This window comes from Chinchilla lanigera, unplaced genomic scaffold, assembly GCF_000276665.1.
Source record: "Chinchilla lanigera isolate Chin_1 unplaced genomic scaffold, ChiLan1.0 scaffold00020, whole genome shotgun sequence".
NCBI classification, from domain to species: Eukaryota; Metazoa; Chordata; class Mammalia; order Rodentia; family Chinchillidae; genus Chinchilla; species Chinchilla lanigera.
This window is the reverse complement of record NW_004955421.1, coordinates 21,426,424-21,442,011: the sequence shown is the minus strand read 5'-3', so window position 1 is coordinate 21,442,011 and position 15,588 is coordinate 21,426,424. Positions and strand designations below refer to the sequence as shown.

General features: G+C 44.4%; 1 protein-coding gene across 1 annotated transcript in view; it reads left to right on the top strand.

The window, feature by feature from the left end:
* The window catches only part of Aldh1l1 (aldehyde dehydrogenase 1 family, member L1), an 85,741-nt gene that overhangs the window by 63,993 nt on the left and 6,160 nt on the right, over positions 1 to 15,588 (top strand). Inside the window, exons 17-19 of the mRNA XM_005383830.2 lie at positions 7,670 to 7,763; positions 9,220 to 9,319; positions 10,770 to 10,868. Of these exons, the coding sequence (XP_005383887.1) occupies positions 7,670 to 7,763; positions 9,220 to 9,319; positions 10,770 to 10,868 (293 nt within the window). The remainder of the gene's footprint in view (positions 1 to 7,669; positions 7,764 to 9,219; positions 9,320 to 10,769; positions 10,869 to 15,588) is intronic.

Below are 15,588 nucleotides of genomic sequence, written 5' to 3'. Positions count from 1 at the left end.
ATATATATAAGAATTTCCTCTCAGAAATGGCTTGTTCATAACCTTTAAATCTTAACTATGCTGCCACTAGGCAGCATATGGTTAAATACATTCTTTAATCAAGTCTGATAGTCTCTGCCTTTTGACTGGATATTTTAATTCATTTATATCTAATAGTATTTATATAGTTGGATTTGCCCATTTATTTTCTGTTTTCTGAGTCTCTTGTTTTTTCCCTTTTTATTTCTCCTTTACTGCTTCATTTGGCATTAGCTTGATATTTTCTAGGTTAACATTTTAATTTTTAACAATATTTTTCATTCATTTTTAGTTACTTTCTTAGTGGTTGTTCTAGGATTTACCATCTACCATTCAACTTATCAAAATCTATTTCAGATTTATACTAACTTAATTCCAAGAAAATGTGGAAATGTTAACCTCCACCACAAAGCTCTGTTATCTCTCCTTCTTTTGGAGCTATTATCACATTCTATGTTTATACAATACCTATGTATGTTACAAACCAAGCAATACATAGCTACAAATATTATTTTATATAATTTTATATCTACTAAAAAAGATAAAAAAGAAAAGAAAGCAAATATATATTATATAAGTATATATATTATATAAGTGTATATATACTTACAGAGTTTGTTATATCAATGTTATTTATCATTTCTGGCTCTTGTGATTTGGTCCTACGGATTTGACTTTATCTGTTGTCATTTCCTTACCCCTCTTCACTTTGCTCTCACCTACCTTCTTTCTGCCGCTGCCTAACATGTTACATTGCTGTCTGTCATAGGTGCAGCAATGTAATTACATGCATATTGTTTTACACAATTGTATTTTATCAGTTAAGAAAAGTGAAGTGTGCTATTTTATTATTTTTGTAATTACATGATTACCTTTACTGTGCTTTTTATTTGAATTCTCATTAGTCTATGATTATTTGCTTTCAGTTTAAAGAGCTTTCTTTAATAGTTCTTGTGAGGTGAGACTGCTTCCACTAATTCTCTCAATTTTTATTTGTGTGGCAATGTCTTTCTTTGCATCTATTTTTTTAAAACCTAAAGAGTTTTACTAGAGATGAGTTTCACAGTTGACTGTTGTGTTCTTTCAGCATTTTGAGCATAGCAGCATACTGCCTCTGGCCTCTGATTTCTAGTGAGAACTCCTGCTGTTCATTTGATTGGAATTTCTGTATCTGTGGCAAGTCATTTTTCTTTTGCTGCTCTCAAGCTTTGTCTTTCAGTATTTTTACTACCCTATGTCTGATTGTGGATCTTTTTGTGTTATCTTTTTTTGCTATTTTCTTGTTTGGTACCGGAAATTGAACTCAGGGCCTCCTGCTTGCCAGGCAGGTGCTCTGCCGCAGAGCTACATCCCCAGCCCATTTTTGTGTTATCTTACTTGGAGTTTATTGAGTTTCTTGGATGTACAGATTGATATTTATTATCAAATTTGGAATGTTTTCAGGCAGATTTATTCTAACTTTTTTTCTGCTTTATTGTCCTACTTTTCTCAGAGGCTGTATTCAATTTTTTGCTATTTATTTTTTCTTTGTCTTTCAGTTTATCTTCAAGTTCACTAATTGTTTGTCCTGTCAGTTTGTATCGTTTGCTAAACCCTTTATTTTTCACATCAGTTATTACACTTTTTAATTCCAAAATTTCTATCTGGCTGTTTTAAAAATCCATCTCTTTATTGATGCTATCTACTTGATGATGTTGTCATAACAACTCCCTTTAAATAGGGTTTCCTTTAATTCTTTGAACATTTTTGTAATGGTTGCTTTAAAGTCTTTATCTGTTAAATAAAACATCTGGGTCCACTATCAGGTTATATTACGTTGCCTGCTTTTTTTTTTTTTTTTTTTCATTTTGTAATTTCCTTTTTTCCTTTTTCCTTTCTTGTTTATTTGCATGTCTCGTACTTCTTTTTTTAAAGCTGGGTAACTTACACTGTAGTAATCTGAGTGCTGGTTTCCTTTCTCCTTTTCCAGCCTTATTTTTGTTACTGCATTTGCTTTTTATTTCTTTAACGACTTGGTTAGACATTTTAGTGAAATTTATTCCCTCTGCTTTGTGCAGCTTCTTATTCCGCTCTTCAGAGGGTAAAGCCTTAGGCATGCACATGGTCACCCTAGGATGGCAGCAGTGTTAGCAGGACTCTCTGACTGCTTTCCCTGGTTTCTGTTCCGCTCTCTGCCAACTTCAGTTATCACATCCTGCTATTTACTTGCAGTAATTGCAAGCTGGCTGCTCTGTTATTTTCAACAATACACTGGACCATAAGTTATTGTAAAATTTGGGCCTCATTGCAAGAGGTAGGTTTGATGTCAGCCTTTGAGGGTTGGTTCTTACCCCAAAAGGCGTCCTCCCTCACTCTCTCTAGCAAACTGTCCGACCTACAGTTTATCTTACCTATTCTCATAGAACTACCAGCTTCTTCTTAATTGCTTACTCCAAATCTCCATTGTTTTGGAGAGTGCCTTTAAGGTTAAACTACCCAACTGTTTAAAATAAAGTCAGTTCCTTTGGATGTTTGGGTGCTCTGTATTCTTGTTTTTTTCTGTTGTTTTGTTTGTTTGTTTGAGACAGGGTCTCAGTGTGCAGTTCAGGCTGGCCTTGAGCTCACTTTGTAGCCCAGGCTGGTATGGAACTCTCAATGATCCTCCTGCCTCAGCCTCCCAAGTGCTGAGAATACAGGTGTGCGCCACGACACCTAGCTCAGGCTCTGTATTCTGCAGAACAGCCTTTCTTCCCCTCTGAGAGGGAGTTCTGGCTCAGTAGATGAGGTCTTCATTTTCTCAGCCTGCCATATGTGGTGCAGAGCCTTACTAATGGGACCTTGGAGGAAAAAAGGAGCTCCCAACACCTCAACCATATTCACCAAGAATTTGATTTTTGCAACTCAGATTTGAAGGAGATAAGAATTGCTAGTGACCTGCCCCTCCTGGTGAGATACCATAGCCTCTACTGGCAGCTGAGAGGTGTGGGTGCTGTGCTTCCTGGCCATGCCTGGCTGGAGTGGAGTATCCATCGGGTGGCAGGAGCAGAGGAAAAGTAGAGGGAAGGAGTGGATAGCGGGTCCAGGGCCACAGACTCTCACTGTTTTTACTGAGGGGTAGTAGATTGCCTTGAATAAATGTTTTCATTGCTGTGTGCTTTTAGGGAAACTTTGGAGAACTTAGCAGTTGTCTTTAAATAATTTTCAGCAGTATTGTTATTTCCCTAGGGAATTCTCAGGGCTTCTCAAAGTAGCTTCACAGAAGTGTACTCCCACATTCACACCTTTGGAACATACTGGGTTTTGGGGGGGGGATTTTTGGTACCAGGAATTGAACTCAGGATCTCGTGCTTGCCAGGCAGGCACTTATGCCACTGAGCTATATACCCAGCCCAAACATACTATTTTTTATTCTTAACTAATATATGATTATAGTTTTGATTTGTTCATTGACCCCATAAGTAAAAATAAATTTTTAGAAAATTTCCCAAATTATTTTCCTAAAATGTTGTTGTGAAACATCTAAGCTTATTATGCTGTCATGGAGTACAGCCTGTATACAGGTTTGCTAGGGCTGCAGTAACACAGTATGACAAATTGACATAAACAACAGCAATTTATTGTTTCACGGGTCTGGAGATGAAAGTCAGAAATTAAGCTGTTGCCAGAACCATGTTCTAAGCTGTGTTCCTTCAGCGGTTCTAGGAAAAAGCTCTTCCGAGCACGTAGAAACATCGCCTTATCTGTGACTTCATCTATGCAGGCATTTTTTGGTGTTTCCAAATTCTCCTTTTTCATAGGATACTAGTCATATTGGATCAGGACCTACTCTAATGACTTCATCGTTTTAAGTATTTATTTGTTTGTTTGCCCTTCTGAGCATTGGACCCACTGAGCTACATGCCAAATCTTTTTTAAATTTTACTTTAAGGTAGGTTCTCGCTACATTTCTCAGGTTGGACTTGAACTTGCAATCCTCTTGCCTCAGCCTCCTGAGTAGCTGGGATTATAGGTGTATGCTGCTATACTCAATTTAAATGTTTCCAATTATTTTAGTACATATTTTCAGTATATAATGATCACATTCCTCATGGAGAATTGGTACATGTACATAACACATCTTAATTCTTTTTTCATCCTTTTTCCCTCCCATTCTACCTCTTCCTTCCATACCTTGCTCCTCTATATTAACAATTTATATCTAAGATGATTCTCTTCTCCAATAAGACCACATTCTGATACTTAGGGGTTAGGATATCAAGATACAAATTTTGGGAAGATACGATCCAATGCATAACAGCCTGTAAAAAAATCTGCTTTCTACCTGGGGGCAGTAGTACAGGCCTATAACCAACTACTCAGGAAGCTGAGGCAGCGGAACCACAAGCTCAGGGATAGCCTGAGGAATTTAGGAAGACCCTGTAACTTACTGATAGAGCACTCTTGGGTTTGACACCTAGTACCACACAAAAAAAATCTGCTTTCTAAGATGAAGAATTTGTCACCCAGTATAAATACATAGATGATAGATAGATAGATAGATAGATATATAGATAGACAATCTGCCCCAAAAATGTATACATCAGGAAAAGAAAAATGTAAATATTTTAATACTAAATTTATTGATACATCATGAGATTAATACAAGTTGCCTTTGGACTCTACAATTACAAGAGGTGCTCAAAGTGGTGGCCATTAGCTTCCAGGCATTTCTTAGTATGGGAACCACTGAAGTGTGTATACAAAAGTTTTGGTGGACTCTGTATATATACCGTTCATAAATATTTCTTGAGTAGCCTAAAATAATGCTATTATTATTGTTGTTGAGAAGAAACTTTTAAGTCCCAGATACTTCCTGTCTCCCAGACCCCCCAATACCAACATTCCACACTGGATTGGTACATTTACTACAATCCGTGCACCCACATTGACAGCCAAAGTCCATAATTTACACGAGAATTCACTCTTGTTCCTTTTTTTTTTTTTTTTTTTTGGTACCAGGAATCGAACTCAGGACCTTGTGCTTGCCAGGCAGGTGCTTATTCCACTGAGCTATATCCCTGGACCCTTGAGAATTCACTCTTGTTGCTATACATACTATGGATTTGGACAAATATATAATGACATTTCCACCATTAGAGTATCAGACAGTATTTTCACCACTGTAAATATGCTTTATTCCTTCTTCCTACTAACCCCTGGAAACCATTTACCCTTTTGCTGTCTCCATAGTTTTGCCCTTTTTAGAGAGTCAGAGAGTTGGAATTATACTGTGTATAGCCTTTTCACATTGGCTTCTTTCTCTTTGCAATATACATTTACATTTCCTCCATGTCTTTTCATAGCTTAGTGACTCATTTATTTTCAGTGCTGAAAAATAATCCACTGATTGGATAAGCCATAATTCATCCATTCACCTATTGGTGAACATCTTGGTTACTTACAGTTTTGGCAATTATGAATAAGCTGCCATAAGCAATATGCAGATTTTTGTATAAACAGAAGTTTTCCACTCACTGGAGTAAATCCAAGAAACACAGTTGCTGAAGCATATGGTGAAAGTATTAGTTTTATAAGAAATTGCCTAATTGTCTCCCAAATGGCTGCACCATTTTGCATTTCCACCAACAATAAGCATGAGTTTCTGTTTTTCTACATCGTTGCCAGTACTTGTTGTTATCTTATTTTTTTCGGTTTTTTTTTGTTGTTTGTTTTGTTTTGCCTGGTACTGGGAATCGAACTCACAACCTTGCACTTGCCAGGCAGGTGCTGTGCCGCTGAGCTAAATCCCCAGCCCCTGTACTTGTTGTTATCAATGTTCTGCATTTTGGCCGTTCTAGTAGGTATGAAGTGATATCTCATTGTTGTTTTAACTTGCATTTCCCTAATGACAAATGATACTGAGCATTTTTCATATGCTTACTTGCCATCTGCATGTCTTCTTTGGTAAGGTGTCTGTTCATATCTTTTGCCTCCTTTTTAATGGGTTGGTTTCTTATTGTTGAGTTTTAAGAGTTCTTTATATGTCTTGGACACCAGTCCTTTGAAAGATGTACCTTTACAAGTGTTTTCTCTCACAACAGTGGTTTAGTAAGAGTGGTAGATTGAAATTAGAAGAGAAATAATTTGTAGAACTTTAACTTGATACAAAGGGAGGATGCAAGGGTCTCACTCCGGACACACCAAACCAGAAAAAAAGCCTTATGGGTACACCTGAACGTATGAGTTTTACGAGTCTGAAGGCACAGGAGCAGTGGAAATGGGGGGTAGGGGAGGTGGGTGAGCCCCAGGCCTGGGGAAGGAAAGTACTGAGAATGAGTCCCAGGTTCTTGTCCTAAACAAACTGGCTACAGAGAGAGATTGTTTACTGGATCAGAGGGCCCTAGAGGAGGAACAGAGCTAAGAGAAGATTAAGGGTTCAGTTTCAAACATGTTGAATGTGAGATCCTATAAGCCATCCAAGTCCAGGTGCCGAGTAGACAGAGGATGGTAAAGAGGTCTGGATTCTAGAGGAGCTTGGTCAGAGATATAGAATTAGGAGATGACATACCTGAAGATGACATTTGAAGACCTGGCTGATGTCAGCTGAGGAAGCCCTCTAAACTGAGGAGAGGAGAGGGTGTTTTAAGGTTAAGTGAGCACAGGAGATGGAAAAAGAGCAGCTGGAGAAGAGGCAAAGTAAGAGAGCAAGAGTCAGAAGCCTACTCAGGAAGGAGCCTTAAGAGGGGAGAGTTTACGTTTAGAGGAGGGGATGTCAGGGAAGCCCACCCTGAAGTCTCACTGACCCAGAAACCTGAGAACTGCAGAGGAACTGGCCACCCTGAGGGTAGGGTGAAGGTCCTAGAATGGACTGAGGAGGCCCTGGGGTGTGGGACAGGAGTCAGAGTATTCCCCGCAGGAGGAGTGCCATGCACTAAGGCTCTCCATGGCCAGCTGCACGCTGAGCTTGGGCCTTTTGGAGTCTGTAATGGTCAGGACGCCACATCCCCCTTGAACTCAACCAGACATCCTGAACATCTGCTAAAGCCCCTGAAGCCCAGTGAGCTGAGCATTTTTCAGATACTTACTTGCCATCTGTATATCTTTTTTGGTGAGGTGTCCATTCAACCTGTAGAGTGTCCCTCACAGGTAGAAAGCCACACGGTAGGTGTATTGCTTTGTAAGGGCTGCCATGCACAGTACCACAGACTAGGGGCTTAAGAAAAAGTTTGGTTACAGTCCAGGAGGCTGGAAGTCCAAGTTCAAGGTGTGGCAGAGTTGCTTTTCTCTAAAGCTTCTTTCCTCTGCTTGTAGATACCTCACATGGTCATCCCTCTGTTTACATCAGCATTCTATCTGCTTTTCTTTTAAGCACGTCAGTTATACTAGGAAGGGTGACCATTATGAATTCGTTTTAACTTAATGATGCTTTTAAAGACTCTGCCTTCAAATACAGTCAGGGTGTGAAGTACTGGGGAGGTCCAGACTTCAAAATTTGAATTTGAGAGGATGCAGTTCAGCCCGTAACAGGGGCCAAGACCCAGTGAGGTCCAGGTACAGGGACACTAAACATGCAAGGAGCACAGTAGAGAGAGCTAGCCTTTGGCATGGACATATGAGGGGCTGGTGGCAGGGCTTGTGTGTTGTCCAAAAGCACTGGGGCCACCCTGAGCTCCCTACCCACTCCCACCTGCAGGCTCGCTGGTCGGCCAGAGACTCTCAGACCATCCTGATGTGAGGAAGATTGGGTTCACGGGCTCCACAGAGGTGGGAAAGCACATCATGAAGAGGTAGGTGGCTGGGGGTGGGAAGAAGGAGAGACTACAATGGCCACAGTGTCCAGACACAGACATGCTATCGTGTGAGATAGGTCCGGCTTCTCAAACGTCTGTGTGCACAGTGTGGCCACATTCAATTCAGATGCTGACTGGGTGTGTCTGATAATTCAGATGCTGACTCAGTACATCTGATCTCTACAAGCCTTTTGGGGGGCTGCGGGGCTGCCCTGCAGAGCCCACTCAGACCCAGAGGTCCCACGGAGCTCACAGTCCCCCACGGCCATTGTGTGCTTAAAGTGGGGCCCATCTGACCTGAGGTGTGCTATGGCTGTAAAATATATACTGATTTCAAAAACTCAACACACAGAAAAGTAAAACATGCATCATTTCTTGTACTGATCATCACTTGAAACTGCAGTATTTTTGATCAGCTATATTAAATAAAATCTATCACAAGTTGGCCACCTATGGCTGCAGGTTCCACAGCCACAGAGTCAAACCTCTGAAGACTGGTAAGATTGTTGGGAAAAATATATTAAACACATATAGCTTTCTTTCTTGTTATTATTCCCTCAACAATCCAGTATTACAGGTTTTACATGACATGTGCATTGTACAGTCATACGTGAGTACTTGACTGCTCTGAAACTCATTGAATTTGGTACTGGACACACAGGGAGAAGGACTGCTTGTGTGTTAAGACAAGACTTTCTCACAGTATCTCCCAAAGCAGAATGTTCTTTCTCTCTGGGACCCTTCGGCGGCCCTGTCCTGCTCCCCACAGGGTACTGTGGCCCGTCAGATGGGGTTGCAGGCCCTGACCCACCCACGCCCTCTGTGGCCTCCCCCGCCCAGCCTGGCACCCATTCTAGTGCAGAACACAGTGACCTCATTTGGCTCCCTTTTGCTTCAGAAGCCACCACCCATGTGAGCCTTCAGGGTCAGGAAAGGCTGATTTCACGGGCTGTGCAAGCTGCAGGTGGGGGCTGCGCAGTTCGTTTTGAGCATCCTACAGGAAAGGCCTGCTGCAGAGCAAGCCTCGGGGTGCTGTGGGAGAGAGGGCTGACAGACAGGTGAATGGGTGTGGAGAGGGGCCGTAAACCATGAGGGTGTATAGGAACCACGTGAGCACACACCTGCCGTGGTGAGGCTTGAGTTCTGGCAGGTGGGGCCAGGCATAAATACATAGTGAAGCAAAGAGCAGCTGGTAGGTGCGCAGGAAGGTCAGGTGTTTTTACACGGAGTGATCAGAGAGGTACACCTAGGAAGAGAACACCGCAGCAGGGGCCTGCAGGAAGTGAGCAATGCAAGGTGCAGGCATCTTTAGGAAGGATAGTCCAGAAGATGGGGGGCGATGAGAGCCAGCTTCGTGACCGGGTGTTGGAGCAATAGGAAAGTGGCTGAGGGTGGGGGTGGAGGGAAGGAGCTGGGCCCCAGTCTTGTTCATAGCGTGCTTTGTTCTTTTCAGCTGTGCCCTGAGTAATGTGAAGAAGGTTTCCCTGGAGCTGGGTGGGAAGTCACCCCTCATCATCTTTGCTGACTGTGACCTCAACAAAGCTGTGCAGATGGTAAGGGTCGGGCCTCAGGATGGAGTGGGAAGCAGGACGGGGACAGATGAGGGGATATGGGCAGCCAAGGGGAACAGAGACAGTAGAGATGGGAGAACCTTTCTCTGACTCTACCAAGTCCCACCATTAGTTTAGCCTCAATCGACACGGGCTTATGATGTCACCTTACGCAGAGCAGAGGAGGAAGAGGACTCGTGCCTTTCAAAACAAATTGTCCAAGAAGTTGCACAACCATCAAGACCTGTGCAAGTAGATGAATCAGTTGAAAGCAGGAGCCAGGCTCTATCTGTCCTATCTGGTAGAAGAGAGTACGAGGCCCCGAGCCTTTGCGTGTGGCCCTGCAATGGCGGTGACTACTCTGCTGGTAGCCTGTACACACACGCTGGTCTCCACCACAGACTCACTGAATGGCCATGGGCAAGTTGCTTCATCCTGCTGGGCTTGTGTGCTCCCACCTGTCTGTGCGAGGGGGCCAGGATGCCACCTGCTTCCTCCCGTTGCTGCAGGGGTTGACACCTGCAGGGCTTAGAACAGTGGCTGTGTGCGTTACCTGCCATGCGAATGTGGGGTTTGTTCTTACCATTAATATTGTCATTTCTATGCCTTGGTCTCCTCTGCCCTCCTCTCCTGCGGGAGCAAATCAGGAAGGCCACTTTCAACTGAGTGTTTAAATACACATCCCCCAGCCCCTAGGTCCCACTCTGCTCCAGAGGAATAGTGATGCCCCAGCACGATCATAAAATATGAGGACTCTGAGGAAGGCTGGGACCTTGCTCACAGTCCCCCAGTGAAACACATAGTCCTGGGATCTTGGCCTTAGAGCCAAGGCCGGTGCTGTTGGCCCCTGCATAGGCCTGAACCACATCGTTAGGTGACGGTACCAGCTTCCAGGGGAGGTGGTCTGGACCCTGGTCTTCCTTCCTCTGCTGGCCTCTCACAGAGGGCTGACCAGGTTCCCAGAAGCTTGTTCTGCAATGACTGCCCCTCCCTGGCCTTACCAAGGCAAAGCTTGTCACTGCCTCTGCCCAGCCCTCAATGCAGTCACCCTTCTGCTTCACACACACTGCCCAGCGTCTGTCCAGTCAGTTCCCAGTGTGCAGGGGGTCCCAGGTGCACTGAAGTTCACTCTCTTGTTCTCTGTTGTCTACAGTGTGGACATGAGGACATCATCCTCCAGCAGTGGGACTGAGGTCCCCATTTTATCTCCTTCCCACCACATAGCCTTGTGCCTTAGTGTCCCACTTCCCATACGCTACCTTTTGCCTCTTCTTTCTAGACTGAGGATTGAATGGGACACCTGGGCCCAATGATAGCTGAGTCTGACCTGCAGGAAGACAGTAGGACACAGACACACCTGCCCTTCCCAAGAGATGCGTGACAACTCTGGTAGGGAACTAGGGCAGGAGCCCTGGAGGTTTTTTAACCCAATATTTTTGTCCATTCTCTGAAGGGGATGAGCTCTGTCTTCTTCAACAAAGGGGAGAACTGCATTGCAGCAGGGCGACTCTTCGTAGAAAACTCTATCCATGACCAGTTCGTGCAGAAGGTGGTAAGTCCAGCCCCAAGGTCTGAGAGCTGCCAGTTCAATGGGATCATAGCTTGGAGAGCAGGAGGGGGCTCAGAGGAGGAGAAGTATAGCTGAGTGAAGTGGAGCTGAGTCCTTCTCTGATTGGGCACCATCTACCTGGGTCAGGAAACCAGTAACAATCTGAGTCTTCACTAGTTTTTAGCAGTTCATCAAGAAACAAGAATCCCATGGCTCAAATTGACATGGCCAGAAAAGGCCTGTAGACCAGCAGTGTGGCTCAGTGGAAGAGCACTTGCCTAACATATACATGGCCCTAGATTCCATTCTCAGCATCATTAGAACAAAAGCTAAACAAGGACCTGTTTTAGATGGGCTTCTAGAAGTACAAGCTGAGGCAAGAGTCAGATTGTGTGGTTGGCTAAGGATACACCTACTCAAGTGAAGTCTGGAAAATAAAAAGGTCCAGGAGAGGTGTTATGGTTTGTGTCTGTGTGTCCCCCCAAAGCCTCATGCAGTCATGGGACAGGCTTTTAGAATTTGATTGATTATGGGTGTGAGAGCTACACCCTCCCTGGGTGGATAGTTTGCATATGTAAGGGAGAGGAAAAGGGTGCTTCTGGCCATTTCCTCCCTCGTGTTTGTTGCTTTGCTGTGTTCTGCCACCATCAGCTGTAGCTCTCTGTCATGTGCCAGTCTGCCTTGTAATCTGCCAAGTATGGACTGAAACCTCCACAAACTGTAAGCGAGATAAACCTTTCCTTCCTTAATTTTGGGCATCAGGTATTTTGTCCCAGCAATGAGAGAAAAGTAACCAAGACAAGAGGTCAGGGAGAGAATGGAGCAAGGACATAGCCCTAGATCCAGTCCATCTTTTACCTGATCCACCAACAGGAACCCGGAAGCACAAAGTACTTCACACAGGAGCACCCCTGAACTCAATCAACCAAACTTGGGTCCCTGTGTCAGGCTGTCCAAAACCATCAACAGCTGCCTCTCCACTGCTGGGGATGGCATAACTGCTGAACATTCTGAACACCATCTCCTGTTGGATTTATCAGCTCAGTTAACTAAAACCAGAAGAACAGGATGGAGGCTTGCTTCTGGACAAATGGGTCTTGAGCCCCCTCAGAAATATTGTGTGTGTGTGTGGGTGTGTGGGTGTGTGATATTGAGATGGAATGCAGAGCTCACATATGCTAGGCAAGCCCTCTACCACTAAGCTACACCCTAGCCTGGCTAACTTAACATTCTTATAACTCAGAACCAGTGAGGGAAATAACTTTCTCTCTCCCTGCCAACTCTGTTAGAAAAGTTGTGGATAAGGATCCTGGTTCTCACAGCCTGAGCCCCTATCCATCCTTGATTCTGACAGCAATAATCCAGGCAGCTGCTCTGCTTGGCTCAGTTGCAGGCAAGAACTTTCTCTCAGGTCCTAGAGAGCAGAGATGAATCCCAGCATGTGTATGCAGAGATTCTACAATGACAGTCACCAACCTGTGGCAAACAGTGGTTAGAAAGCCAGGAAAAAAAGAGCAGGTTTGTGGGCTGAGGATGTGGTGGAACAACTCTCAGGGAGGAATTCCTGACATATGTGTATCAGTCAGCTTTCTATCACTATCACAAAAACCTAGGATAAACAAAAGGAGGAAGAGTCTCTTTTGATAACTATGACAAAATACCTGTGATGGACAATTTAAAAGGAGGAAGAGTCTATTTTGACTGATAGTTTCAGAGGTATCAGTCCATGGTAACCTGGCTCCATTACTCTTGGATCTGTGGTGGCACAGTATATCATAGTGTGAGTGTGTGTCAGAGGAACTGCTCACCTCTTGGCAGTCAGTAACCAAAGGGGAAAAAATGAAGGGGCCACTGTCCCAATATCCCCTTCAAGGTCGCACCCCGGTGACCTAATTTCCTCTCACTAGGCCTCATCTGCTAAAGGTTCTATCACTTCCCAGTATCGTGAACAGCTGAGGATCAGTCTTCAATATGTGGACCTTTAAGGGATACTTACGTTCTAAACTGTAGCAATATGGTACTAGATCTTCAATAATAGGTCAGAGTATGAGAGGAAGTGAGGAAATGCAAGGACTTTCTAGGAGTGATTATAATAGCTTTTTGTGTATAACATAAGCTTCTGGTGTATAACAAATGACCTCAAGCCCAGTTATGTGATGCCCTCTGGGAGGATAAGGCAGGAGGATCACAAGTTAAGCCCATCCTGGATAATTTAGCAACTTAGGGAGCTCTTATCTCAAAATCTAAAACAATGTTTAAAAGGGCTGGGGGTGTAGTTCAGTACAAAGCCCCTGGTTTCAATCCCCAGTACTGAAAAAAAAAAATGGCCCTCAAGACTGAATAGCTGAGAATAATAGCCGATCACTTAGCTCACTGTTATGGCTTGTGTCTAGATGTCCTCCCAAAGCCTTATGCGGTCGTAGGTGGCTTTTTCAGAGGTGGCTGAATCTAGAGCGTGTGCTTGATTCATGGTGCAATGCTAGGACTAAGGTACTAGGATTAAGGGTGGGTGGTTACTAATCAGTCCACTGATTGCCTTGGCACCACCCTAATTCTAGTAGCCTGGATATAATATAAGGGACAGAAAGAGGCTTGTCTTATCTCTTGCTTGCTTTGCTACCTTCTGCCTGCCATGAACTGTTTCTCCTTTGCAATGCCTGTTTGCCATGCCACCCTGCCTTGGAACGAGCCAATGGACTAAAATCTCTGTAAACTGTGAACTAAGTAAACCTTTCCCCCTTTAACTTTGGGCATCAGGTATTTTGACTTAGCAATAAGAGAAAAGGTAACTAAGACACTCACTGTCCTATGGGTAGCACTTTGGCTTGTGATAAGATCCATCCAACCTCCCTCATATATCTGCAGTTCATCTCCAGGTTAGCCGGGGCGGTCAGTAACTCAGCTAGGATAGCTCTTCTTTGCCTGTGTGGTCTTGTATTTTGTTCTATGTGCTCAGGCTGTTCAGACTGGGCAGTGGCAGTACTCCCAAGAATAAGAGAAGTTTAGATATTCTTGGAACTCATGAAACATCACTCTTGCCACATTCTGCTGGCCAAAGTACATCATGACCAGCACAGATGGAAGGAGTGTTGAAACAGACTCTACCCTGGCAGTGAAGGAGCTGGCTAGCCTGACTGAACAAGTCCTGCCACTCTGAGGCACATCAGAGTAGCTGGGCCATGGTAAAGCCTGGGTAATGACTGTGGACAAAGTGATCATGGTGGTGGTGGGGGGCTGTGTAACCAAGTGCAGTGTGAGTAAGGGGAGCCACAGAAATGAGATCCTGTCTGACGATCTGCAAGGAAGTCATATTCCCAAAGGGTGACCGTAGAGACCACAATTCCAGGGATCATTCCCCAAAGAGTCATAATCCCATATTACTGAGTATTTTGTTAGTACAATGAAATGCCTGAGGCAGGCTACTTTATAAAAAAAAAAAAAAAAAAAAAAAAGGCTAGTTTAGTTACCATTCTAGAAGTATGAGATCCAAACTGCATCGCACAAACTCTTTCCAGGGCCTCCCTGGGCTGTATCATATCATGGCAGGAGTGTATGTATATCTCTGTGTATCTCTGTCAATGTGTGGGCCTGATATCCCTGTCTTCATAGAAAGCCACCAGAATGTAATCATAAAGGTTCCACCCTGATGACCTAATGGAATCAATCCTCCAAGGCCTCGCCTCTAAACACTATACTCAGAATAAGTTCTCACCCTCTTACTTCCCATTTAATATAAGATGTTGGAAATTAGAATTCTGCCTGAATTTGGGGTGGGTGAACAAGCTGTATTCAAACCATAAGGCATCCCATACATAGGAAGTGAGAGCAGCATCTGGGACACCCAGCAGGGCTGTTCTTTGTATCAGAAGAGACTGGAGAACAGCTTGGGCCACCAGGTCAGAAACGGAGAACAGGAAATAAAGGGGTGGGAGGGCTGGTGGCAGGACAGAGACCCTGTTCAGGACAGTCAGAGTTGCGCAGGAGTCCTGGTGGGAAAGGTAGCCCTGGTTGCTTGAGCTCTGCCTGCATCTGCTTAGGGCCTGTTGTAGGTGCAGAGTTTTCAAGGAGCTGAAGTGGACTTGACATTGGAGGGGTAGGGAAAGAAGAAGAGAGGAGGAGTAGGGAAAGAAGGAGAGAGGGAAGAGGAAGAAGAGGAAGAAGAGGAAGAGGAGGAGCTCAGTCCATCCTGATCAGGTTGGGGTTGGAACTGAGTGAGGGTGATGACTTTGATTTTAGGAGCCCAGAGCAGGGACAGAAATGAGAGAAAAGAACTCCCACTTGGAGCCCAGATACCTGGCTGAGGACTGTGTTCACTGGAGTTCTTCCTCTGAGCACCTCATCCCACATCCTGGTTCATTTTCTGACTCTCCACCACCCCAGGCTACAGAATCATTACATAACCTCGCTGTCACTTCTTTGAGGTCACTTCGGCCTGCAACTCTAGGCAGCAAGCCTAGACTCACATTTACGTTGGCTGAGGCAGCAGGACAGGCTTCCTCGGGGAGGAGTAAAGATGGACTTTGAACAGGCAAAATTGTGAGCAGGGGTAGGCGGAATTGAGCCCCAGACCTCTTCCCTCCACTCAGGGCCTGTCCTACTCTGACACAGGCTATTGCAGTGGGGCCCGTATAGTCCCACCCATCTCACAGCCTGGAGACCCTAGCACAAATGGTTCCTAAAGGTCCATGTAGCTGGAGGCAGGACCAATACCAGCCACGCCAGT